At 56.7% G+C, this 22,449-nt stretch overlaps 1 protein-coding gene across 2 annotated transcripts in view; it reads right to left on the minus strand.

The window, feature by feature from the left end:
* MGAT5B (alpha-1,6-mannosylglycoprotein 6-beta-N-acetylglucosaminyltransferase B) overlaps positions 1 to 22,449 on the minus strand; it is a 67,045-nt gene that overhangs the window by 37,227 nt on the left and 7,369 nt on the right. For both annotated transcript variants that reach the window (XM_035026391.1, XM_035026392.1), the window contains exons 3-7: positions 16,548 to 16,695; positions 3,354 to 3,469; positions 2,763 to 2,836; positions 1,579 to 1,749; positions 654 to 818 (exon numbers count right to left, since the gene is read on the minus strand). In XM_035026391.1, the coding sequence (XP_034882282.1) occupies positions 654 to 818; positions 1,579 to 1,749; positions 2,763 to 2,836; positions 3,354 to 3,469; positions 16,548 to 16,695 (674 nt within the window). The remainder of the gene's footprint in view (positions 1 to 653; positions 819 to 1,578; positions 1,750 to 2,762; positions 2,837 to 3,353; positions 3,470 to 16,547; positions 16,696 to 22,449) is intronic.

Here is a 22,449-nt window from a genome sequence, read left to right on the forward strand (position 1 = left end):
TGCCTGGGCAGGTGCTTTCTGGCACCAGCAAGGGGACCAAGAGGCAGAGTGACCACACTGGGCACTGAGGATCAAAGTGAACAAGATGGTCACATCCTGCCCTCAAGGTGCTTACGTTCCAGATGGAAGAGGTAGACAACAGTAAACACAGACAAGAGATAATTTCATGAAATGATAGGGACTCTGAAAGAAATAAACAGGGTGATGTGAGAGTCAGATAAATATTTATTGGATGGACAAATGTGGATGGAGAGATGGGTGGATGGATGGGTGGATGAATGGGTGGATGGATGGGTAGATGGATGGGTGGATGGATGGATGGACCTACAAACCTCCCCAAAACAGGTTATATTATTCCCAATATTCCAGGCAAATGCCATGACCTTTCTGCCTGAAAAGAACGAGATGTCTACAGAACAGAACACCTACATGGTGGAGGGGAGGGTTTGTCATTCTACTCCAAACGTAAAAAGGGCCAGGGGCCACCACATGCATCTATCCTGACTCTGCCTCCCTCACCCCAGCTGAAATTCAAATAAACTCAATAAAACCTTTCCAAGGGCAGACCTGGTGCCCACTTGAAGGCCTGGGGCCCTGAGCTCATTTCCTAAGCTCTCTGAGCACAGCGCCCTGAATGCACAGAGAAGCAGTACCTGCTTCTGGTCCCTCCAGACGCCTCCCAGCTTCCGTGCCAGCCGCTGGGCAGCCAGCGCCCACTGGGCCGTGAGCCGCTTGGTCCGTTTCTTCATGAAGATTAGAGACTCCTTCCCACTGCCCATCAGCTCCAGGAGGTGGGACAGGTTGCTCCGGAAAACTGCCTGGAGGGGGGCCCAGACCTGGGTTCTCTGGCCCTCAGCCCCACAGCGGTGCCACCACCATCACCTGCTGCCCTGGGAATAGGGCCTGGCACCCTCCCTGGGAGGCTGGGGCCTACTCTAACTTCTCCTGCCATTTATAAAGGCCCACTGGCCCCCACCATCGGGGAGCCCTGCACCCACCAACACTACCCCCCAGCCAAGCTGGTCTGTCCCAGCCCAGCTCTGGTCATCCTTCTGTCCCGAGCCCTTTGGGGGGTGGTCAGCGATGGCAGTCCCCAGGAGTCTGGCAGCTACACCAAGGCAGGGAGGGTGGCGGTCAGAGCTGGTGCTCGGACGGCAGGGAGGCCGGGCCCCCTTTCAGTGGAGCTGCAGTAACTGGATGCCTTGAACAAATTAACCGCGCTCCCTAGACCTCAGACTTGCCATCTGTTCAGTGTGGTCGCATAAGGGACTGCTGGGAGGTTTAAGTACAAATAAAGTATCTGGAAGCCTTCCAGGAGCGACAGCTATTGTTACTATTATTCTAGTCCATTTAGGGGGTGCCTCCAGGGCCCCAGCTTGCCCCTCAAGTAGGCCAAGTTTTGCAGCATCCCCAGAAGGCTGGCAGGCTGGGACGCACCCCCCACTAGGCACAGCGGGCTGGCCTCATTTTATCAGGGGCAAAGGGCTCCTCCTGCTGTCCCTTAAGGATGCCCCACCCGAGGAGGCCAGTTGACCTGTCCACCAGCCCCTCATGGACCCACCCACTTCCCAGGCCTACCTGGACTTTGGGGAGGGGCTTGGGGGCCATCTGGGCAGCCGTCTGGTTCCTCCAGGGCAACGGGGGACAGAACCACTCAACCTCACTGAGGTAGATGAGGAAGGAACACTCGGTGCCGTCCACCCCGAAGAAGGCATAGCAGGGGTCCGAGGTCCAGCGGGCACGCATCCACTGTGGAGAGGGCCAGCCTAGGCCAGGGTGCTGGCACCAGCCCCACCCATACCCTTGGGAGGCTCTTTGCAGGCATGTCCTTGGGGACCCGAGGTCCCTCAAGACAGGACCTCTGGGGCACACACTTAGAGATGCAGCAAGGGCCAGGAGCAGAGAGAGGCTAGACCAGAACCCCATGACCCAGCCTTCTGTCCTGGCCACTGAGAACCTCAGGAAGGGCTGAGCAGGACCACTGTCCACCAGGCCCAGAAAGAGTAGGACCCCGGCAGAATAAGGCCAGGTCACAACACACTCAGGGAAAGTTCTGGGGCAAACAGTGGGAGATGCAGCAACTTGGGGCCTGGCTGGTCTCCACCGGGAGCAGGATCCGGTTGAGGCCAAGGTCAGGAGCAGCCTCCAAGAACACAAGGGCTGGAGCTAGAGTGGGCCCCACCCACAGTGATCCCCACATATCACCAAGGAAGGGGCACACACGGCCACTGCTCCACATTCTTAGGGAGTTCAGAACCAGTGAGGAGCCAGCTTTTATGCCATGGCCTGCATTCCCAGAGGGACAGACTTCATGCAGTCATGGGCCCCTGGAAGTGAGCCCCCAGAGGAGGGGCTGGGGGGCTTTCTCAGTCCAGCTGGTTGCAAGGATGGGGAGGGATGGGGAGACAGGCCCACTCAAGAGATCCAGCGTGTGTCTGAATTTTTTGGGATGCAGGCTGCTGGAGGTGTTATTAACAGTGTGTCTGCTCTAAGAAAGTACTGAAAACCCTGAAACGTGATCATCCTAGGCAATGTGGGTTGGTGGGCCAGGCAGACAGCCCAAACAGAGAGGCCGTCTCCCTGAGGCTGGCCTCTGCCAGCCGGTACCAGGGTCAGGGGCTGGGGGCTGGGCGGAGAAGTCCTCACCAGCAGACATCCCTGCCAGGAGCAGAACCTCAGAGCTAGTGTGGGGGCAGGGTCCCCAAAGAGGAGCTGCCCCTCCCCCGGTCACCTCTACCCCCATCCTCAGCCCCAGGCCTCACCTCCACCTTCCCTGAGCAGTCAGGGAACTTGGGGTCACTAGGTGCCTCACACTGGTCCCGCCGGCCTTCAGACACTGCAGGGGGAGAAGGTCAGCTTGCTGAGGGCCTGGGTCTAGGGAGGAGCCCCATGAAGTGTGAGGGAGGCCTGGTCTGCGGGGGAGGGGTTAGCTCAGGAGCACACCCCGCCCTCCCTCCCCTGAGTTTTCTCACCAAAAAAGCCACCCGCCAGGGAGTCCCCAGGCCTGGGTTTCCCCCTCTGCCACAGGCCCTCGCCCTCTATATGGGCTTTGGAACCAGTGAGGAGCCAGCGTGAATGGCTATGGACCAGTGTCTGGATAGGCAGACCTCATGCACCCACCCAAATATAACCCTCTTAGGGGGGCCCCCAGCCTGCTGCTCCCCACATCAAGAAAAATGAAGGGGGCCCCCCGGGGACTCCAGGACCTCTGTTCTCACACCAGGTCACAGTGGGGTGAGCCCCAAGTCACCCCACTAAGAGCCTGAGGCCGGAGCTGGAAGCGCTGCTGTGGGGAGCCATCAGGGCCACCCAGTACATGGCCTCCTGGGGGCAGAGGGCGCCCTGGGCCCCACCCTTGGTGTGCAGGAGCAGACTGTGGCGCAGGATCTGGTCCACCTTCACGGCGATGTCGGACACGTTCTGGGCGATGGCCTGGATCCGCTCCATGAGGCCGGCCCCAGGGGGAAACCTAGTGAGAGAAGCCAGGGGTGAGCCCGCACAGCCCACCTCGGGGGCCTTCCTGGGAGGGACAAGCAAGGGCAGCCGGTGTGAGCACTCCAGGTGCCCGGACACCGCCCTGCCACGAACCAAGACCCAGCACCCAGCACTGGGCCTGGAGGTGGAGGCGTGTGCCCCCGCCCCCCGTTGGAGGGGCTCTCTAAGCACCCACGGCACACGCACATGCGCGTGTCCCAGGCATGTCTGCACACTCATCCCCACGTGCCCCACGTGCTGAGGGGCAGCAACTGAAGCTAAAGCAGGCAGAGGGATTCTATTGGAGAGCCGGGGCAGGATCGGGCCCGGGACCCCAGGTGAAGGAGGCCTTTCCTGGGCATGGCCGGCTGCCCTGAGCCTGTTTCTCCGTTTCCTCCCAGAGGGGCTACATCGTGCCAAAATAAATTCCACCCAAAGCAGCCTGGGGACTTGCCAACTATTAAGCCTCTAGTAAATTATTGCTGGGCTCCTGAGCCTGAATTCTTCCCAGGATCTTAAACGCATTTACTGCCACAAACATCACAGCCCTCCACCCACCACCAATACTCGCATTGACTTTATTTTTGGAGAAATTATTTCCTGGTGTTGATTACTACTCAACTCTCAGAGAAGTTTATGAGACATCATATGCGGGATTTATCTCATTGCGAAGGCCTGTGTGGAGATGGACCCCACTCTGCCGGTGCGTGGGCTTTCTCCAGAAGTTGCCTACTCTTTCCAACACGTTAATTCCATTCCTTTGATTCACACTTCACCCTCTGGCTCTGCGCGCCTTGTTTAAGCTCCATCTATCCCTTTATAAGGACGGAGACTTTTTTGCCACACAAAATGGGAAGTACAGGAGGGAGGACTCCTCTCGGGTGATCTGTCCTCTAGAGGACAATGGTGACGGCTGCCTGCCCCCTCAGGCCGCCCTTCCCTCCCACCGCTGCCTTCCTCGAGGAGAGGACGAGCGACGGCCCCATCCACAGAGGGTGTGGGAGACAGGGGGGCAAGGCAGACATGGCGTGGGGTGGCCACAGAAGGAAGAAGGTGGCAGGAAGGGGCACACGAGCCCTCGACGACACACACACACATGCATGTCCATACACACACACATACCACACACAATCCCATCAACCCTCTCAAAATCAAACAAAAACCTAATGGAAGGCGGCATGCCTTGGCCATGGTAACACACTACCACACATTTATTCCCTCGCAGTCCTGGAGACCAGGAGTCCGAAATCAAGAGGTCAGCAGGGTGGGCTCCTTCTGGGACGAAGGGAGAGAGGAAGACTCTCCCCAGCTTCGGGTGGGGCTAGCTGTGGCTAGTGGGGCGCATCACCCAGCCTCTGCCTCTGCCATCACTTGGCCTTCTGTGTGTGACCAAATTCCCTCGTTTTACAGGAACCCCATCACTGGATGAGGGCCCTCCTGAGCCAGTGTGACCTCATTTTAATTTGATCACATCGGCCAAGGCTCACTTCCAAGTAAGATCAGGTTCATAGGCACCGGGGATCCAGATGTCGACATATCTTTTTGGAGGGCACAATTCAGCCACAGCAGCATTCTACGAGACTACAAATAAGGAGAGGACTCAAGATGATGCTTCTTTTGCTCAGAAAGTCCTCAGACAGGAGGAAGTAGGGAGAGCTCTCCTTGGGCTTCAGATGGCCGCGGAAGGCCGTGGGGAAGAGAGCGGTCAGCATCTCTCCAGTTGACAGTAAAACAGAAGAGCTGAAGATTTGCCTCTTAGGAGCAGTGTGACCCCAGGCAAGTCACTTAGCCTCTCTGTGCCTCCGCGTCCTCCTCTTTAAAAATGGAGGCCTGCACAGGCAGGCCACCACTGTCAGCCTTGTGGTGAGGCTGAAGCTGCAGCCAAAGGGGTTTGGGCCAGCCCGGCACCGCTTCTCTACCTCTCCTCATTATCACCCCCGAAGGAGCCTTTGTAGACATATTTGCCCCCACTCACCTCCTCCACGAAAAGTGAAAACCAGGGACATGCCGCTGCTCTGTTAACACACTGTGGTCTGTGAGGGCCACAGGCTGCTGTGACCTCGCAGATAACTTCCTCCTCGTGAACGAGACTTCACCCTTGGGGGTGATATGTACCCGTGGAGGATGCCCCTGACGTCTGTGGGGCTCTTTAGTCAGTTCCGAGCGAGCGTTCTGGAGCTGGATGGACACTCCTCTGCCTGGAAGCAACATTCCGCTGACCGCAGGAGGTGGCCACCGTGCGGAAGGCCAGAAGCTCGTGGCTGCTAGGTCAGGGATGGTGCTGAGCATGGGCGGCCAAGGAGCACAAGGGGTGCTCCCGGGCAGGGAAGGACCCGGTACCCCTCCCAACTTCTAACCAGAGACCCCAGAGCACAAACAACCCTTGTCAGGGATGAGTGGGGGGGGGGTCCTGCCAGGTCCCTGGAGACTTTGGAAGGGACCCTACTTCAAGCCTTCCTGAAGGTGCCTCTCCCTCGAGGCTCTGCTCCATCCACCGTTTGGGAGCAAGATCACTTCTCCGAGTCCCCCTACGTGCTGGGATGTGCTTGTGAGTGGGCAGCTTGAAACCCCCAGTGGAGTCCTGGGGCACCTGGCTGGCTCAGTCTGTGAAGCATGTAACTCTTGATCTTTGGTTGTAGGTGTGAGCCTTATGCTGGGTGTAGAGATTACTTTAAAAAAAAAAATTTTTTTTTAAGATTTTATTTATTTGAGAGGGTGCAAGAGAGAGAGAATACACGAGCAGGGGCAGAGGGAGACGGAGAAGCAGGCTCCCTGCTGAGCAAGGAGTCCGATGAAGGGCTCGATCCCAGGACCCCAGGATCATGACCCGAGCCAAAGGCAGACGCTTAACTGACTGAGCCACCCAGGCACCCCAAAAATAAAATCTTAAAAAAAAAAAAAAGGAAAGGAAAGAAACCCCCAGTGGAGTCCTGAGTCCTCAAGGACAGGAACGTGCTTTTGGATGGAGCCTGGCACTGCCTGGCATGGGCCACATACCCAGAGCTCCATCCCTGTGCTGGGCTGAGTAGAGTTCCCCTCCCTCCAGATTCACATCTACCCAGACCTTATTTGGAAATAGGGTCTTTGCAAATGTAATTAGTTGAGATGAGGTCATGCTGAATCAGGTTGGGCCTCAGTTCTGTTCCTGGTGTCCTTAAGAGAAGGCCACGTGAAGACGCGCTGGGGACGGCCGCCACAGGACGGCGGAGACAGACTGCAGGGAGGCATCCATAAGCCAGGGGCCACCTGAGCCACCAGGAACTGGAAGAGGCAGGGAAGGAAGGCTAGACTAGAGGCTTCGGAAGGAACAAGGCCTTGCTGAAACCTGGCTTTCAGACTTCAGCCCCCAGAACCAAGAGAGGAAATCATTTTTATTATTTTAAACCATCCAGTTTGTGGTCCTTTTTTATAGCAGCCCAAGAAAAGTAATGCATCACTGAGGGAAAATGGTTTTTAGTCCATTACAAAAGGAGAGTCCGCACCTGGGTGGCTCAGTGGGTTAAGCATCTGCCTTCGGCTCAGGTCATGATCCCAGGGTCCTGGGATCGAGTCCCGCATCGGGCTCCCTGCTCAGCGGGAAGTCTGCTTCTCCCTCTCCCTCTGTGCTCTCTCTCTCAAGTAAATAAATAAAATCTTAAAAAAAAAAAAAAAAAGGAGAGTTCAAGTTCTCCTGGACCCCTGCTGTCAGAAACTTCTCTCCAACCCATGCTCTGCTTGCTGAAGACCAAGCATCACCTGCAGCTACTTTCTCCGGAGACAAAGAACAGCTGAAGACGCACTTGACGTCTCAAGTCCCGGGCGGGTGACTCTCCACATTACTCAGAGATTGGGAAGAGCGAGGATCTCAGGGTCAGAGGTCCTGGGTTCAAATCCGACCCCTGCCGGACAGCTGTGTGACCTTGAGCAGGTTACCTAACCTCTCTGAACTCAGGGGTCAGCTCCTGTAACAGCTGAATGATCTCAACTCGCTCCCAGAGTGACTCCAAGGGCTAGACACAAGGCCGGGTATCACGTGCTCAGCATATAGTAGACGCTCCATAAACGCTCGAGATGTGTTCATTCCCTATCTACAGCAGTCACCCCGTCCCCAAAAGGAAGTTTCGTGTGTCTAACTACAGAACAAAGCACTTCCCTTTTTGGAGGATTTTCATACGGTAAGCGTTTCCCGGGGAGCATCACTAAGAGGGGCTCTAAATAGTGCAGGTGGCATCCGATTTCACAAGCTCAGCTGGTTCAAAACGGAATGACTTGGCCTCACTGTTATTAAACTGGACTTAGCATTTGAGCAGTGCTTTCTATTGTCAAATAATCTATGATTAGTCCTCTCTCCCTGGGATGCTCTTCGGTAACTGACAGTGAAAGCAGATGCCTCGAGACCGCAGACCACAGCAGGGCCGTGGCCTGGGAAGCACGAAGAAGGGGAACAGACTAGGAAGTCAGGGCGCAACTGCCTCCAGCCAGCGGGGCCCCGGGCAATTCTCTCAACAACATCCTGGTTCTTTCTAATGGCCCCCTTGTACAGAGGGGGAAACCAAGGCACAGCAAGGCTGAGCTATTTGCTCAGGGCCGCACAGCTATTACGTGGAAAAGTCATCAGGTACCAGTTCACCTGCAAAGGGTCTGTGCCTAAGGGTGAGCACGGGGGCAGGACAGCAGGACCAAGGCCTTGATCTAGGGAGTGACATCGTGGGGGTGGAGCCCTCAGTAACCCCGGCAGGTGGCGAAAGCTGAAAGAGCTCCAGCAGAAGGCATCTCCCTGCCAACAACACTCCGAACCCTGTAGGGCCTGTTACCAGGGTACATACCTGGAATGGTATCTGCTAGGCCGGGACGATGCCCCCAGTCTTTCCCCTGCTGGTGCAAGTGACCGAGGTAATCCGTCCTACTTGTTGCTTATTTTTATTCCTTCCCTGTTTTATCTTTGGTGCGTGCATTTGGTGGGTAAGCCAGATGAGCCTGAACGGGTGGGCTTGTGAGGGGGTGGCCTGAGTGTGAGTAGCTGAGAACCAGGGCCATGTCAGGGAGAGGCGGGAAGAGGGCTGGCTGGAGATTTCAGAGAGGCCCCGGAAGGAGGCGCCTTGGCCAAGTAACCCTGTAACCGGCCTGGCAGCTCCCCACAGCACGGTCAGCAAGAGGAGAGTGAGGTTCTCGGCCCCAATCTGTAAGCTGTGGGTGCCAGGCAGGGGCAGAAAAGATGGGGGCCTTCTGCATTCTCAGGAAGCTCTTAGGACCAGTGGGGCGTCGGGTCAAATGGGTCCCACCATCCCCCCAGCTGGGCAGACACTCCACGAAGAATCCTGGGACCTTTTCACACCCCACCCCCGACAAACATGGTGGTCCCGTGGCTGCCGAGGTTCTTGAGACCACAGGGCTGTGCAGACCGTGCAGGCCGGGCACCAACCCCTCCAGGTCTACGATCTGGGCCAGGCCTTTCCTTGCCTGAGCCCCGTTCCCTCGTCTGTGCATCACAGGCCTGGCTAGGACCTTCCTCATTGGGCCACTGGTCAAGGTCAAAGTACATAATCAGTCCCCAGTAGACAGGGGCTGCTTTTATTATTTATGATCGTCATGAATTATTAGTACTGTTGCTTCAGCCAGCCCTGCAACACAGACCCGGGAAGCCAGAACCCAGCCCTCAGGGCTGAGGGCCACCCAAGGCGTGGTGCTGGCTGGACGAGGCCCTGCCCTCTCTCTCCCAGCAAACGTGCCCGAGGTGGCCCGAGCCGGCCTGAGACACAGTCTGCAAAGAGCAGACAGGACAGAGGTGGGAAGAGGGAGAGCCAAGTCCCGGGATCCACTGGCACCTCCTAAGGAGGCCACCATTGCCCTTGCCCCACGGGAAAAGGGCTAACAGGTGCCCCCCACACCAGGGGCTCTTACCTGCCCTGCATGGGGGAGCCACCCCCTCAGTGTGCCCAAACCCATCCCGTCGCCTTATGGGGGCATGGTGGCCCTGAGAACAGCCTGGGTTTGGGGATTGACACACCTCGGAGCCCTGCCAGGCCCTCCTCTTATCGTATGGAGGAGAAAAGACCAAATGACGTCAGTGATGTCCTTGAGGTCGCGTGTGGGCTGGGGACAGGGCGGGGACTCAGACGCTGACCCCCTGCACCAGGCCTTGCTCCTTCCTGTGGCATTTGCCAAGTAGGGAGGCACACCAGAGCTCGAGACATGGGCCTGTGATTCCTGCACACCTGTTAAGCACCAGGCACCCCACCAAGCCAGGCCTCTGGGCACCCCTGGGGAGCCACCAGGAGAGTACTCTAGTATCCATGGCATTCAAAGTTCTCCTGCCCAAGCATCCCTTACCTTGCACCCACAGACGGACCACCAGCCCCTCCTGCCCGAGCACAGGTGGCCTCCTGGAGCCGGCTGGCCCCCAAGGCCGCCCCTGCTGCAGCCAGCCTCAGGCTACTGCCCCAGGGCCCCCCAAAGAGGCAGCCAACACCACAGTCAGTCACAGGATGCTCTGTGACCTCCGCCACCCAGGGCCGGGGCCCAGCAGCTCCTTCCCTTTGGGCCTGGCTCCAGTCACCCCCTCGCGTCAGGCCAGGCCCCCAGGAGGCACCCGGAGGCCCCAGCCCCTCCTCTCAGCCCCTGAGGCAATCACCCCCTTGGCCCTCATTCCCGGGCCCCTTGAACAAGCTCTCCTGGACGCCTGGGGAAGGAGGTTGAATTTCGTGTTCCTCCCATGATTTATGAGGGTTGCATTCAATTAACAGAGTATCGATTTCCGGCAGCTGGCCAGCTCGCTTGCTGGGAGTTGTTATTTTATTATGAAATCGGTAGCTTTCCTTTTAAAACACGGAGACTCTGCACACAGGTGCCCACAGACACGCTTACTGGAGACACAGACACGAGCGCCGTGGACAGGGAGACATGTTCTCTCTGTGACTGTCTCTCCGTCCGTCCCCCTCTCTCTCACACACCACACGGGACGTAAGAAACTCCAGCCCCAGTGTCCAGGCTTCCCTGCAACTTCGCGGCTCTCCTCCTCCGCTTCTTCGGCCCCCTTGACCCCCAGCCAGAGCCCCGGATGCTGTGGGGGGCTCCATAAGCGACTGAGGATCTGCCAGCGCCTCCCCAGCCCTCCCCAAGCAAGAGCAGAGAGCACTTCTCTCTCGTGCACCAAGAAATACATATACACACCCATACGTACAATTAGATAAATAGGCAGGCAGACGGATGGATAATCTCCCCTCTATTGACAGGGACACAGCCAGAGTCGAGCTATGTGTGGTTTCAGCACTTGGGGAAGGGATCAGTGACCCGCGAGTGGGGCGAAGCCAGGCTGTTGAAGCTAGGCTGGGGGACACAGGAGCCAGACGCCAGCCCCCACATCCCAGGGCCTGGCTTTCCCGGAGGATTCTTTTTTAAATACCTTATATGTATATCTTACTTGAGACACATTGAGATCCTACTGTATATACGTACCCCGCTTGCCTTACAAACGGCAAATAGCTGGATGTTGAGAATCTTTGTCTTTGTTAGGACGTTTAACCCGTTCACACTTACCCTCGTATTTGCTAGGTTTCCACCCTGGAGGACTGACTGACCTTGTCACCCAGCTACCCCCTTCCCTCTCCACCAGTCTGGGCTCTCTCCAGCGCTGGGGCCAGGCCAGCGCCCCGACCTCCACCTGGAGGCTGTCCTGTTAGGAAGGGGCCCCCCCACCGGGTGTGACGTAATTGAGGCAAGCCCTTGAAAGTAGCCCCCGAAGTTGCCTTCCCAGGTTACGTGTCCCCTGCCCCGCCCCCCACACTCACACGCAGACCCCAGAGGCTCTTTGCTCAGGCCACAGGTGGCCAAGAACGTCTAGAAGCACTTTTGAGTTTTTTGTTAAAAATTGGAAATACCCTCATCTCATTCCCCACGGACAGGAATCTTGATCTGCTGCACTGTTTATTGTTACTTTACTCTTACTGAGTTCTGCGCACTTGTAATCCACCTCTGTTCATAATTGCATAACCTGCTCTTCACATCGTCACTTATCACTAAAATCCCCGAGTGTCCCTGTCAACATCCTATTCGATGGCGGCATAAGCCACGTCCAGCAGAGGTGCCACGGTCTGCGTGCTGTTTCCTCGCTGCTGGACATTTAAATCGTTGCTCCAAATTTGTGGGGTTTTTAAAGATTTTAAGTCACTTCTACACCCAACACGGGGCTTGAACTCACAGCCCCGAGATCAAGAGTCGCACGCTCCACCGACAGAGCCAGCCAGGTGCCCCTGGCTCGAATTTGCTGACACTACAAAAAAGGCATCAATGACCAAGATGTTCACAAACCTGTTTCTAAGTTAAGATTCTTTTCCTAAGACAGATGCCCAGCATGAAACGACCAGGTCATTACAAGCCACGCGGCAGAAACCGGGACTCCCAGGTGGGCTGACCTCCTCAGCTTCCAGAACAGGAACTCGTCCGGGGCGGCGGTGGCCAGAACACACCTGGCTTCTGTCTCGCTGTCCTGCTGTGCACGGTGGCGCAGGCACAACCCCCCGGAGTGCCCAAGGGCACGCACACTGCCTCTCTTCCCTTCCTTCCTCCAACAAGTCCTTATTGAACTCTGGGATCCAGAAGTGAGGCGGGCCAAAATCTCCACCGCCCTCACAGAGCATCTGGTCCAGCTCGGGAGACAGACAGTGAACAAGCAAATCGTGAAAATACACAGGGTGAAGTGGTGATGAACGAAAGGGATGGGGAATCTGGGAGAGGGGGTACAATTTGAAATAGGTCCTCTGGGAAGGACTTGTTGGTGACATTTGAGAAAAACTGGAGGAAGGGGAGGGAGAAAACCATGGGAGGAAGAAAACGGATTCTTTCACCCGGCCAGATCTGAGGAAAGATCTTCTCAGGCAGAGGCCACAGCCTGTGCAAAGGCCCCGTGGCCAGAGGAAGACCACTGTGCTGCAGGAACAGTGAGGAGGCTGGTGGGCTGAAGCCCGGGGAGCAAGTGGGAGGATAGCAGGGGAGGAGCCAGATAGACAACAGGGCTGGGCGCATTTGGGGAGCTATGGGGGAGGCTGGGGTTTGATGGGGAGCTATGGGGGAGGTGGGGAACACGGGAGGCTCCTGACCAAATTGGTATTTTAAAATAATCTCTCTGGCTGCTGAGTTGGGATTCAGTGGGAGGAGGGCAGTGGGGAGAGGTGGGATTCCGGGCACATTCTGCAGGTGGGGACAATTTACTGATGAACGGGATACAAGCGAGAGACAGAAGGGTCGAGGCTGACTCCAAGGTTGGGGGTCCGGGCAATGGAAGTTATTGATAAGACTGGCATGGCCTGGGGCGGAAGGGCTGGGGCGGAGCAGGGGGCCAATGGGGGAGGCAGGGTCTCCCCTCTCCTCAGTGCTATCTCTCACTGGCAGGTGAGGACAGCGGGGCTCAGAGAAGTCACATGACCTGCTGCCGGCCACCCGAGTCTGCCCCTCGCTGCAGTGCGCAACAGACACTCCAACACAGCCCTGCTGTCCCGACCCTCTCGCCGTGCACACAGCCAGGTGCCGGCTGCCCCTCCCCAGCAGGGTCCCTCTGAGAACAGGGCTCCAGAAACCCTGGCCCGGACTCCACACACGGACGCGCCCAGCAGTTACGGACTCATACTTGATTCCAATGAAAACAGCCTGAAACGTTGGTCGTTTTTGCTGCTACAGAGAGCCTTATGGGAAATTCAGAGATCATTACTGTTTGGCTTTAGGATACATAATATGATGCCATTTGCTGAAAATCTGCAAATAACCCCTAATTAGGTTTTCCGAGGCTAAAAAAGCAAATTCGCTTTCCCCGAGGACATACCAACCATGGGCAGGAGGCAACAGTCCAGAAGCTTCCAGCAAGGCAGGGGGGAGGACTGTGGGGGTTATTTAGGCCACGGATCATTTCGCAGTGAGGAATCCAAGTGCAGGTGAACAGAGTTTGCTGGAAACACAGCAGCACGCACGTCTGCAGGACTCCCACCTGCCTAGCCCGGGTAGGTCATTCCGGGGGGTTAAGATGGGGCAGGGGCTGGAGTGTCTGCACACAGGTGAGGTGTGAGCGAGCAGCACCGCCCCAACATGCCCTGGACACACCCACCATTTCTCTCCCTGAAACCAGAAGCAACAATGTCCCTGAAATTTATGGCTTTGCCTATGGGGTTTGATGGGCTCTGCTGGTCTTGATGGATTGTTGCTATTTCCCGGGATGGAGCTAGGAGGTGGCACGGACTCCCCTCCGAAGGAGATGAAGGGCAGGGCAGGGCAGGGGAGGGAGGGAGAGGCCAGGACTGGAAGAAACCAGAGAGGCAGTTGAACGAGCTAACGGTAGCTCCCCCCACCCAAAAAGGCAGGCCACCTGACCCTCAGCTCTGCCGCCCACAGCAGGATGCTCCGTGGAGGGAGAGTGGGCCAGTGTTCTGCCCTCACCCTGGTGAGCAGCCCTGTGGTTAGAGGCTGGGTCAGCAGCCCAGAGAGGTGGCAGCACGCTGGGGGCAGGCAGGAGAGGGCAAAGGATGCTATGAGGGTGAGGGGCTGGATTAGAGGGACACAGACAGCAGAGAGGAAGATGGACTCTGCACACAGAGGAGAAAATGACCTCATGCCCCAGAGGGAACCCCAGGGGAGCCCAATCCTTCTACCTCCCTCTCCCCATTTCTGCCACCAGCCCCCCTGCTTCCCTTCTTCACACAGCATTTGGAGCTATCTTTTTAAAAAAGAAGCCAGATCCTATCACTCCCTGGTTGTAAGCCCTCTGGCAAACTCCCACACCTCTCAGAATAGTGTCCCAAGTACTCGCCACTGCTGACAAAGCCTATATCACCTGCCCGGTTGGCCTCTCCTGTCCCTCACCCCACTCTGCCATGTTGGCTTTCACAGTGGCTCTTTTCCTCCAACACACCAAGCTTACTCCTACCCCAGGGCCTTTGCACTTGTTGCTCGCTCTACTTCAAATTCTCTACTCCCAGCTCCTTGTGTGGCTGGCTCCCTCCCATTATTCAGAATGGAGCTTAAATATCACCAGCTCAGAAAGGGCTTCCTAGACCGCCCTGTGTGACTAGGTCCTTCCTCGGCACCTGCCCCTAACCCTCCAGAGCAGGCCTCAGTATCTGACCTTGTTTCACTTATTTCTGTTTGTCGGTTACTGCCCGTCTTCTCCACAGGAGTGAGGACAAGGCTCATTGCTGGGCCCCCAATACCACTGGCCATGCCTGGCACTAAGTAGGCCCAAGACGTATTTCATGAGCGGATCGGTTTAGTTTGCTCTGTCAGATACTCATCCTGGGATGGTGAGAGAGCATCCACCCAGCGCACGGCCACGCAACCCACTCAGGAGCCAAGCACGGGGAGAGGCTCTTAACACTATTATCACGTGTCATCCCAGGCTCCACGACCACCATTTCAGTGCCTCCATTTTCCAATCCAAGAAAACCAAGGCAAGGAGCTAATGAAGGGTATTTTCCCCCTGAGCTGTGAATTCATTGATCTGAGAAGTCTTGCGAAGGAATAAAAACTAACCCCCACACAGCCACGTGTTTAGTGAATGGCTACCAAGAGCGCAGTGGTTAGAAACATGGGCTCTGGAGTTGGCCGGCCTAGGTGCAGAGCCAGGCCCAGCCCCTTAGCAGCTGCGCAACTTTGGGTGAGTTCCTGAACTTCTCTGGGCCTCAGTTCCCTCCTCGATGTGGCAGAGATGGAAGCACCCATAAAGCGGGGGTGGGACTGACAACACCATTGAGGTAACAGAGTAAGGATGATGCCGGGCCCTCGGTGAGCTTCTGGGAAGCGCCACCTAGTATGACGGTAGTCACGCCGACATCCGGTGACCCGACTGGGCCTCCAGGACATTCGATCAGGAGGGCCAGTGTGAGATGGGTGCCACGGCCAGCAGCCCAGCCTAGACAGGCTCCGGGGCAAAGGACCACCCCCCGCCAGTCCAAAGGAGGGGTCCGTCACACACACCCCCTTCCTCAGGCCAGCAGGGTCCCACCATGACCAGGACTGGCCACCAACACTTTAAACTTGACTCTGCCAAACTCCAAACAGGAAATGCCTGGAGCCTTGGCTTTTCCATCACACATATTGGCTGAGCTACAGCTTTCCTACAAATTGTCTAGAAGTGTGGATTTCAACTATATTTTTCAGTAGAACACTTTTCGCAAGTCACACCGGCCAAGGTATAGCTTTTCCTAAATCGTGTAAAGTGTGGGTTTCAAACTTACTTTTTAGCAGTTAGAACACGTGGAATAAATCCACCTCACAAAGATCTCCAATACTGAAAAGAGGTCATGTGGAGCTCATCTCCCTGGGGTGGGTGGGCGGCAAGCCCCTCCCTCCACAGCCGAGCCTAGGGCCAAGACTCCCCATTGGGATGGCCCTGACTTCACACGTCCTCCTTCTCCGGGGTTCCAGATCACTCACACACCTAAGACACATGATTTGGTTTCACACCATGGACTCCAGGGGCCACTCTCGGAGATCTTTGGACATTCAAGACTCGGTAGGGGAATATTTAGAATGAATAAACCAAGAAATTCTTTTTGGCAAAAATGGCCCAAGTCCATCGGTAGCGGACAGACAACCGCTGGGCCATCCCATCCATATGCACATCCCACACGTGACTGTCAAAGTGGACAGAGCTTAAAACTGTCGTGTCGAGTGGCAAACGCAGGTGCAGGAAATGCACTGTGGGATACCACTCACATACGGCCCATAAACACCCCACACTGTGTGTTTATGGTGTGTGTGTATGCCAACGGTTACTGCAGACTGGAAGAATGGACACCTAACTCCGGAAGGCACTTATCTCCACGGGGAAGCAGGGAAAGGGCCCTCCAGCTTTTGTCTGTGATTTTTATTAAAAAGGAAAAAAGGACGTCGGGCCACCAACATGACAAAATGTTAACAGCTGTTAAGTACGGCGGTGGAAACGTGCTCTGGTTGTATTACTGTGTGGCTTCTGTACTCTTAAAAGTGTTTGCGGGTTAGCAAAAAGGGGGCTGACCAATAGTGCCCCCCCAGCTCTGGAGTGCATTTCGAGGCTGCCCAGCACACGGCGTGGTGCCCCCCCGAGTCCCCCTCGCCCTCCCTGTACCCCTTACCTGTCCACAGGAAAGTGCTGGTCCCCAGCAGCCCGGTGCAGCTCACTGCCATTCTCCAGTCGGGCCAGAGTGTCCATGCGCTTCACCATCAGCTCCAGCAGATCACTCATCTTGCGCAGGACGCCGCGGGACTCCGGCCCTCCCAGCACTGCAGGCAGAGTGTGGCCACAGTCAGCCTCGGCCGCAGCCACTGGTGGCTCTCAGACTCTAGCCCCACTCCCACTTTCCCAGGCAAAGGAGGGGTCGGGAGAATGAGCCCACCCCACCCCTCACCCCTGCAGGACAGGGAATCCCCCGCTTTGCTGTGTTGGGGTACAGAGCCCTGGGCCAACCCTGCTCCCTACCGGCTGGGTGACACTGAGATCATCTTAACGTCTCTGGGCCTCTGTTTCGTCGCCTGCAAAATGGAGCTTTAGACCTGATCTCAAGTCTGTGAGAAGACAGGGAAGGGTGGGGCTGGGGGGTAGGAACCCCAGGGCCCCCAGCACCGGGGTCCAGACAGGACTTCTGGATCAGGGCTTCCAAAAGTGCACTCACCCAACCACTCTGCACCTGAGTCTCCTGGCCAGGCTGTTAAAATCCAGATTCTCAGGCCCTAGTCTCGATCTGCCAATTCCCATCTCTAGGGCCCGGGGCCCAGGACCCTGCACTCTGCTTGGCCCCCACATGGTGTGCATGCACAGAAGAGGCTGTGAGCCCATGTTCAAGGGGCTCAGGGCCCTGTTATTCTCCTGCCAGCCTCTGGGCCCACCAGACCCCTTCCCCACTCCACTCTCCCAGACCCCCCCAGTAGAAAACCATTGTGAATTTGTCCAGACTCTCAGCTGGCCTTCGGGTTCCCAAAGATCAACTCCTGGGCTGAGGGGCAAGGGAGACCTTGTGAAGAATAAAATTAAATGAAAACAAGGGGCTTCAACCAAGATCCTGTTAACCAGCCGAGATCCCCCATGATTTCCTTTCTAGTCATTCCTGATCATTGGGGCCACACACGCCAGGGTGGGAGAGTGGTCCCTGCCTTTCTTTTCAATCAAATCATGTGAAGGGGTTTTTTCTTTTTTTTAAGATTTTATTTATTTATTTTTGCGAGAGAGAGAGAGAGCATGAGCAGGGGGAGGGATAGAGGGAGAAGCAGACTCTCCGCTGAGTAGGGAGCCCCACATGGGGCTCGACCCCAGCACCCTGGGATCATGACCTGAGCTGAAGGCAGATGCTTAACCGAATGAGCCACCCAGGCACCCTCCTGTGAAGGTTTTAACAGTCCCTCCAAACGGTCCACAGATACTCAGGTCCAGGCGCTGCAATCCCCAACTTGGCTCCCTGCATCCCCCAAGGGCCAGCTCTGAACCTCTCACAGCAAATGAACCAAGTCATGGAGACCTGAATGCTTCCAGGGGCTTCCGGGGGCGGGAGGGCCTGAGGTTGGGTTCCCCAGAAGCAAACCCCGAGACAAGGGTTTGAGGGCAAGTCATGAATTTGAGAGGTAAAGGAAGCCCCAGTGAGGGACTGAGGAGGTGACACAGGAGGGGGAGGGGGCCCAGAGAGGGCGAGTCACCAAACTGGGGCAACCAGCAGGTGCTGAGTCTGCCCCAGAGTTCTCCCCCTGGGGGCGAGGGCCATGTGCACACCGTCTCCTGCCGGTCACTGCTTGAGGGTGGCTCCGGACACAGCCAACTCCTGCTGCTTCCCACCTGCCGTGGGGTGGCCAGCCAGCTGCAGTGGCTAAGAAGCCCTCGACAAGGAACCACCATCGCCAGCAGCCGCAAGTTGGCCGTGTGCATGGGAATCGCGGGGGCCAAGGGCTCGGGCACCAGCAGCATATGCTTCTCCAGAAAGAAAGGGCCGGGGCCCAGTGAGCTAAGAGAGGCTCTCGCCTGCCTCTGTCACCCCCCCTCAACGGGACTCTGTGGCCCAGGGACAGTCATGGCAACACTATCAGCCTCTGGGTCCCCAACTCAAGTCAACAATACCAGGTCCTGTCTGCCGACCATTGTCACCATGCCAGCCAGGGGCAGAGGGGAGCATGGCAGGCCACAGGGACCCAGGGGCAGAGGTGGGGAGAGGAGAGGAGCCCGAGGGGCTGGTCTCCCCTGCTCCACGCTTAGCACTGAGCTGAAGAGGGGGGCCAAGACAGGCTTCATGTCACCAAGGCTGCTTGTGACATTTCTGCTTTGCTTGTCTCCCAGACTCCTGGCTCTGGGCCTGAGCTGGCTCAGTGGCTACTGCCACTTTCTCTCATTGACTAAGTCACCTCCTGGCTCGGTTCCCCTGCTGACTGAGTCCACCTGAGGTCAGAAGGGAGGCCACCAGGAGCCGGGGAGGGTTCCCTCACAGGCCATGGAATCCAGAGCTTCGGGGGGAGCTAGTTTCCTTACAAAAGCTAGGATCCCTGGCTCCAACACACACACACACACAGTTGTCCAAGAATGAGAAAGGGTGGGGTCAGGTGTTGGTGAAAAATGCACATCTAGAGGAAGGAAGGAAACACCATCTCTACCCCATCTCCACACCAGTAGCTGAAATAACTAGCAGTCTTCCCACTTTCCCTTCTCAGAAAACTGGGTGGATTTTTAACAAACCAGTTGAGATGGGAAAATTTCGCCACTGTGTTAAGTGAACAAGTTTCTCCCACCGTGCTGCCCCACCCCACTCCCTCAGTACTCAACCAGTTAGTCAATCAATCCGAGGAGATATGGATAGCTCCCTCTCTCTTTCAACTCCACAGAGTTGGGGGTGAAGGTTAGTCTTTCAAATCATTCTCATCCCTGAGACCCCCACCCAAGCCCGTCGTCCATCCAAACGTTAATACCTGGCTTTCAACTAGTGCTTGGAGCACAGAGTAAAGCAAAGGGGGGGGGGGGGCGCATCACCTCAGCTGGAAAAATAGAGGAACATCAGATGATCCGACCTGGCCACTACTGGGTACCCCTTCTGGAGTTGTGCAGTGCACAGCCTGCCCAGCCTCCCTGGGAAGCCCTGATGAGCCAATGCTCACAGCTCAGGCTGGGGTGGTCCCTTCCCCAAAGGCATGGCATGAAAAAGGAGAGTGAGACCACAATTGGGGACACCCTAAGTCAGAGCCTGTTAACCAAGGCCCCCCAGCCATGACCTGGCCAGAGTACCCAGGTCCAGCTGGACCACAGAACCTGGGCAGCAGCTCACTCCTGCAGATGCGGCACCCCGGGGATGCTGAGCCCACATCACTGCTTCTAGAGCAGTGCTATGCTGCCCGAGATGTCTCAGGCCTGGCACCCTGCCCTGTCACACTGCTGTCCCTCTGTCTGAGCTCATCTTGAGCTTCCTTGGTTCCTCCTCACTGCCTGAGCCCCTCCCTGGAGCCTCACTGACAACAGCCCCCCCCCACACACACTTCCAGCCCCACACACAGGTGGCAAAATAGCTGCTGGGGCCAATGACTGCCCCACCTGGCCGAGAGCTGCAGGACCCCAGAAACCAGGCAAAGCTGGGGCAACACTGTGGCAGGGGACAGGCTGGGGTGGGAGTGACAAAGCCTGCACTCCACCTGCTGTCACCAGCTGCATGGCTGCAGGATGGATGGACATGCCACTTCCCTTCTCTGGGCCTCAGTTTCTCCTCCTACAAAATGAGGGCATTGGATTTACTGAACCCTGAGGTTCTCTCCTGTTTTGGCTCTTGCCCCAACTGCCTCTCTCGAGATTAGGGTAACAGGAGAGGAAAGAATTTTTCCTATAAAAGCTGGCAGAATCCCCTTAGGGAGAGAGCTCAGTTGTGTTTTACTAAACCCTGGGTGGGCCAGAGCAGAGTCTAGGAGTCTAGATGCCCAGAGCAGTGAGACAAAAAGAAAGCGAAATGACTCTGCATATTCAAGTCAGAAGACTGGAGATTCCTGGTTCAGTCTGGGAGAGGAGGAGAGAGAACAAGGCACAGGGGCTCAGGGCCAGGGCGGCGGGGCAGCCAAAGCGGCCATGCGGGATGGGGGTGGGGGGTCTCCAGCTGCAGGGATGCAAGAGGGAACTGTCATCTGCTTGCTGTGCTGAGCAGTGGTCCCAGCCCCTATGCCATCATCCCCACTCTGTGCCAGGAATTGGGGGAAAGGGTACCCTTCCCACTAGGTCAATGTCGGGGACAAAGAGGACGCAGGAGGGGAGAAACTGAGCAGGATAATTCACAGAAGCAGGAGCTCAGAGCAAGAGGTGGCCAGGGGCACATAAGCCCCCCAGAGATCCTTAAAGATATGTGGGGCTCTGGATAGCCCCTCATAGGAGGGATTAAGCCAATTCTTTGAAAATGTCAACAGGGGCGCCTGGGTGGCTCAGTCATTAAAGCGTCTGCCTTCGGCTCAGGTCATGACCCCGGGGTCCTGGGATCGAGCCCCGCATCAGGCTCCTTGCTCAGCGGGAAGCCTGCTTCTCCCTCTCCCACTCCCCCTGCTTGTGTTCCCTCTCTCGCTGTCTCTTTGTGTCAAATAAATAAATAAAATCTTTAAAAAAAAAAAAAAAAGAAAGAAAATGTCAACAGAAAGAATGACCCCAGAAGACCCAAGGGCTTAGGGATGCGGCTAAGGAGATACACTGTCCCTCTCAGATGGGTCTGTAAGGACACCTCCATCAGACTGGACCAAGACCACAAGACCCTCCCCAGTCCCCAGGGCTCAGGGCGGCCCCTGCTGTCTGCAGATGACACAGACTGGAAGCTGCCCGCCCAGGGAGCTTCCCACAGGACACACAGGACACGCTCCCCGCGGCCACTGCCCACCCCCCGACTGTCAGCGGAGCAAGCTCGCCATGGCTTGCCCTGAGCCACCTCACCGCTCCCGGTGTCGGCTAAATTGAAGTGTATTTAATGTGAAGCCCCAGCGACACATCTCAGGACTCACAAGCACTCCCTCCATATTTCCATATCAATAAGGAAAGCCGGGGTGCCAGGAGATAGAGATGGCTCCTCACAGTTAGAGACAGGTGCTTTATTACCCACCCAGGCCCCTCCCCTCCCCTCCCCTCAGCTCTCCTCCCCTCCAGACAGGGACATGCTTGTCTGTCTGTCTCTCCAATCTTCCCTTGTCCCCTGCCTTGTCCTCCTTTCTTGTCTCCACCCCAGCCCTTTCTTGCTGGTTCCTAGAAACTGAAGGAGCCCCCACCTCGCCAGATAAAAGAGACCTCCCTGGCCCTTGAGACAGGGGCTGTGACTTAGTGTTTGCCCAGCTGGAGAAATGAGCACATTTGTCCGTCTGCACACAGCTACAACAGAAGCCCTCTGAGGCCACTGGGGCTCAGGGCCTGGGGCAGCAGAGGAGACAAGGACAGGCCCTGGGTCTTGGCCCACCCATCCATCACCAGCCTCTGAGGGGAAGAGATCCCTAGCACCGAGGTCCAAGGCCAGAGCCAGCCACGGAGCAAGGAAATATTTTTCTGATATTCCCCAGGTTCAAATCCAGGCTGGGGGGCTGGAAGGTCTGGCAGGGCCAGGCCCCAGGGTAACCTCAGGGCAGCCACGTGCAGCTGAACCCAGGCCCTCCCGCCTGCAGGCCTCTCCCCAGAGACAGCCTCTGACCTCTACTCGTTCCAGACAAGATAGAGAGCCGGTAACAGCCGGGCACACGGGCTCAGGGAACCTGCAGCAACATCAGGAGAGAGGCCTCACACAACTTCACATCCCACCCCCTGTCCCTAAGAGGGAAGCAAGTTCCTCCTTAGGACAAGAGAGGGGAAGTGGAGCCAGGAGGCAGGGAGGAGGGACTGGGGTCCGGTGAGGGGGCAAGCAAAAACCCCTCCCCATCTGGGAGAGAAAACCCTCCCCCAAGGCCCAAGTCAGGCCCACCTGCCGCAAGAGGGAGTAAGGTTAGACTTCTCCGAGTCATGCTTCCTGTCAGCCTCCTTCCCCCTCCTGAATCTTAAGACAAGTGTGCAGAATATAGAAAGAGATG

This window comes from Mirounga leonina, unplaced genomic scaffold (assembly GCF_011800145.1).
Source record: "Mirounga leonina isolate KUSES-001 unplaced genomic scaffold, KU_Mleo_1.0 Mir_197, whole genome shotgun sequence".
Taxonomy (NCBI): domain Eukaryota; kingdom Metazoa; phylum Chordata; class Mammalia; order Carnivora; family Phocidae; genus Mirounga; species Mirounga leonina.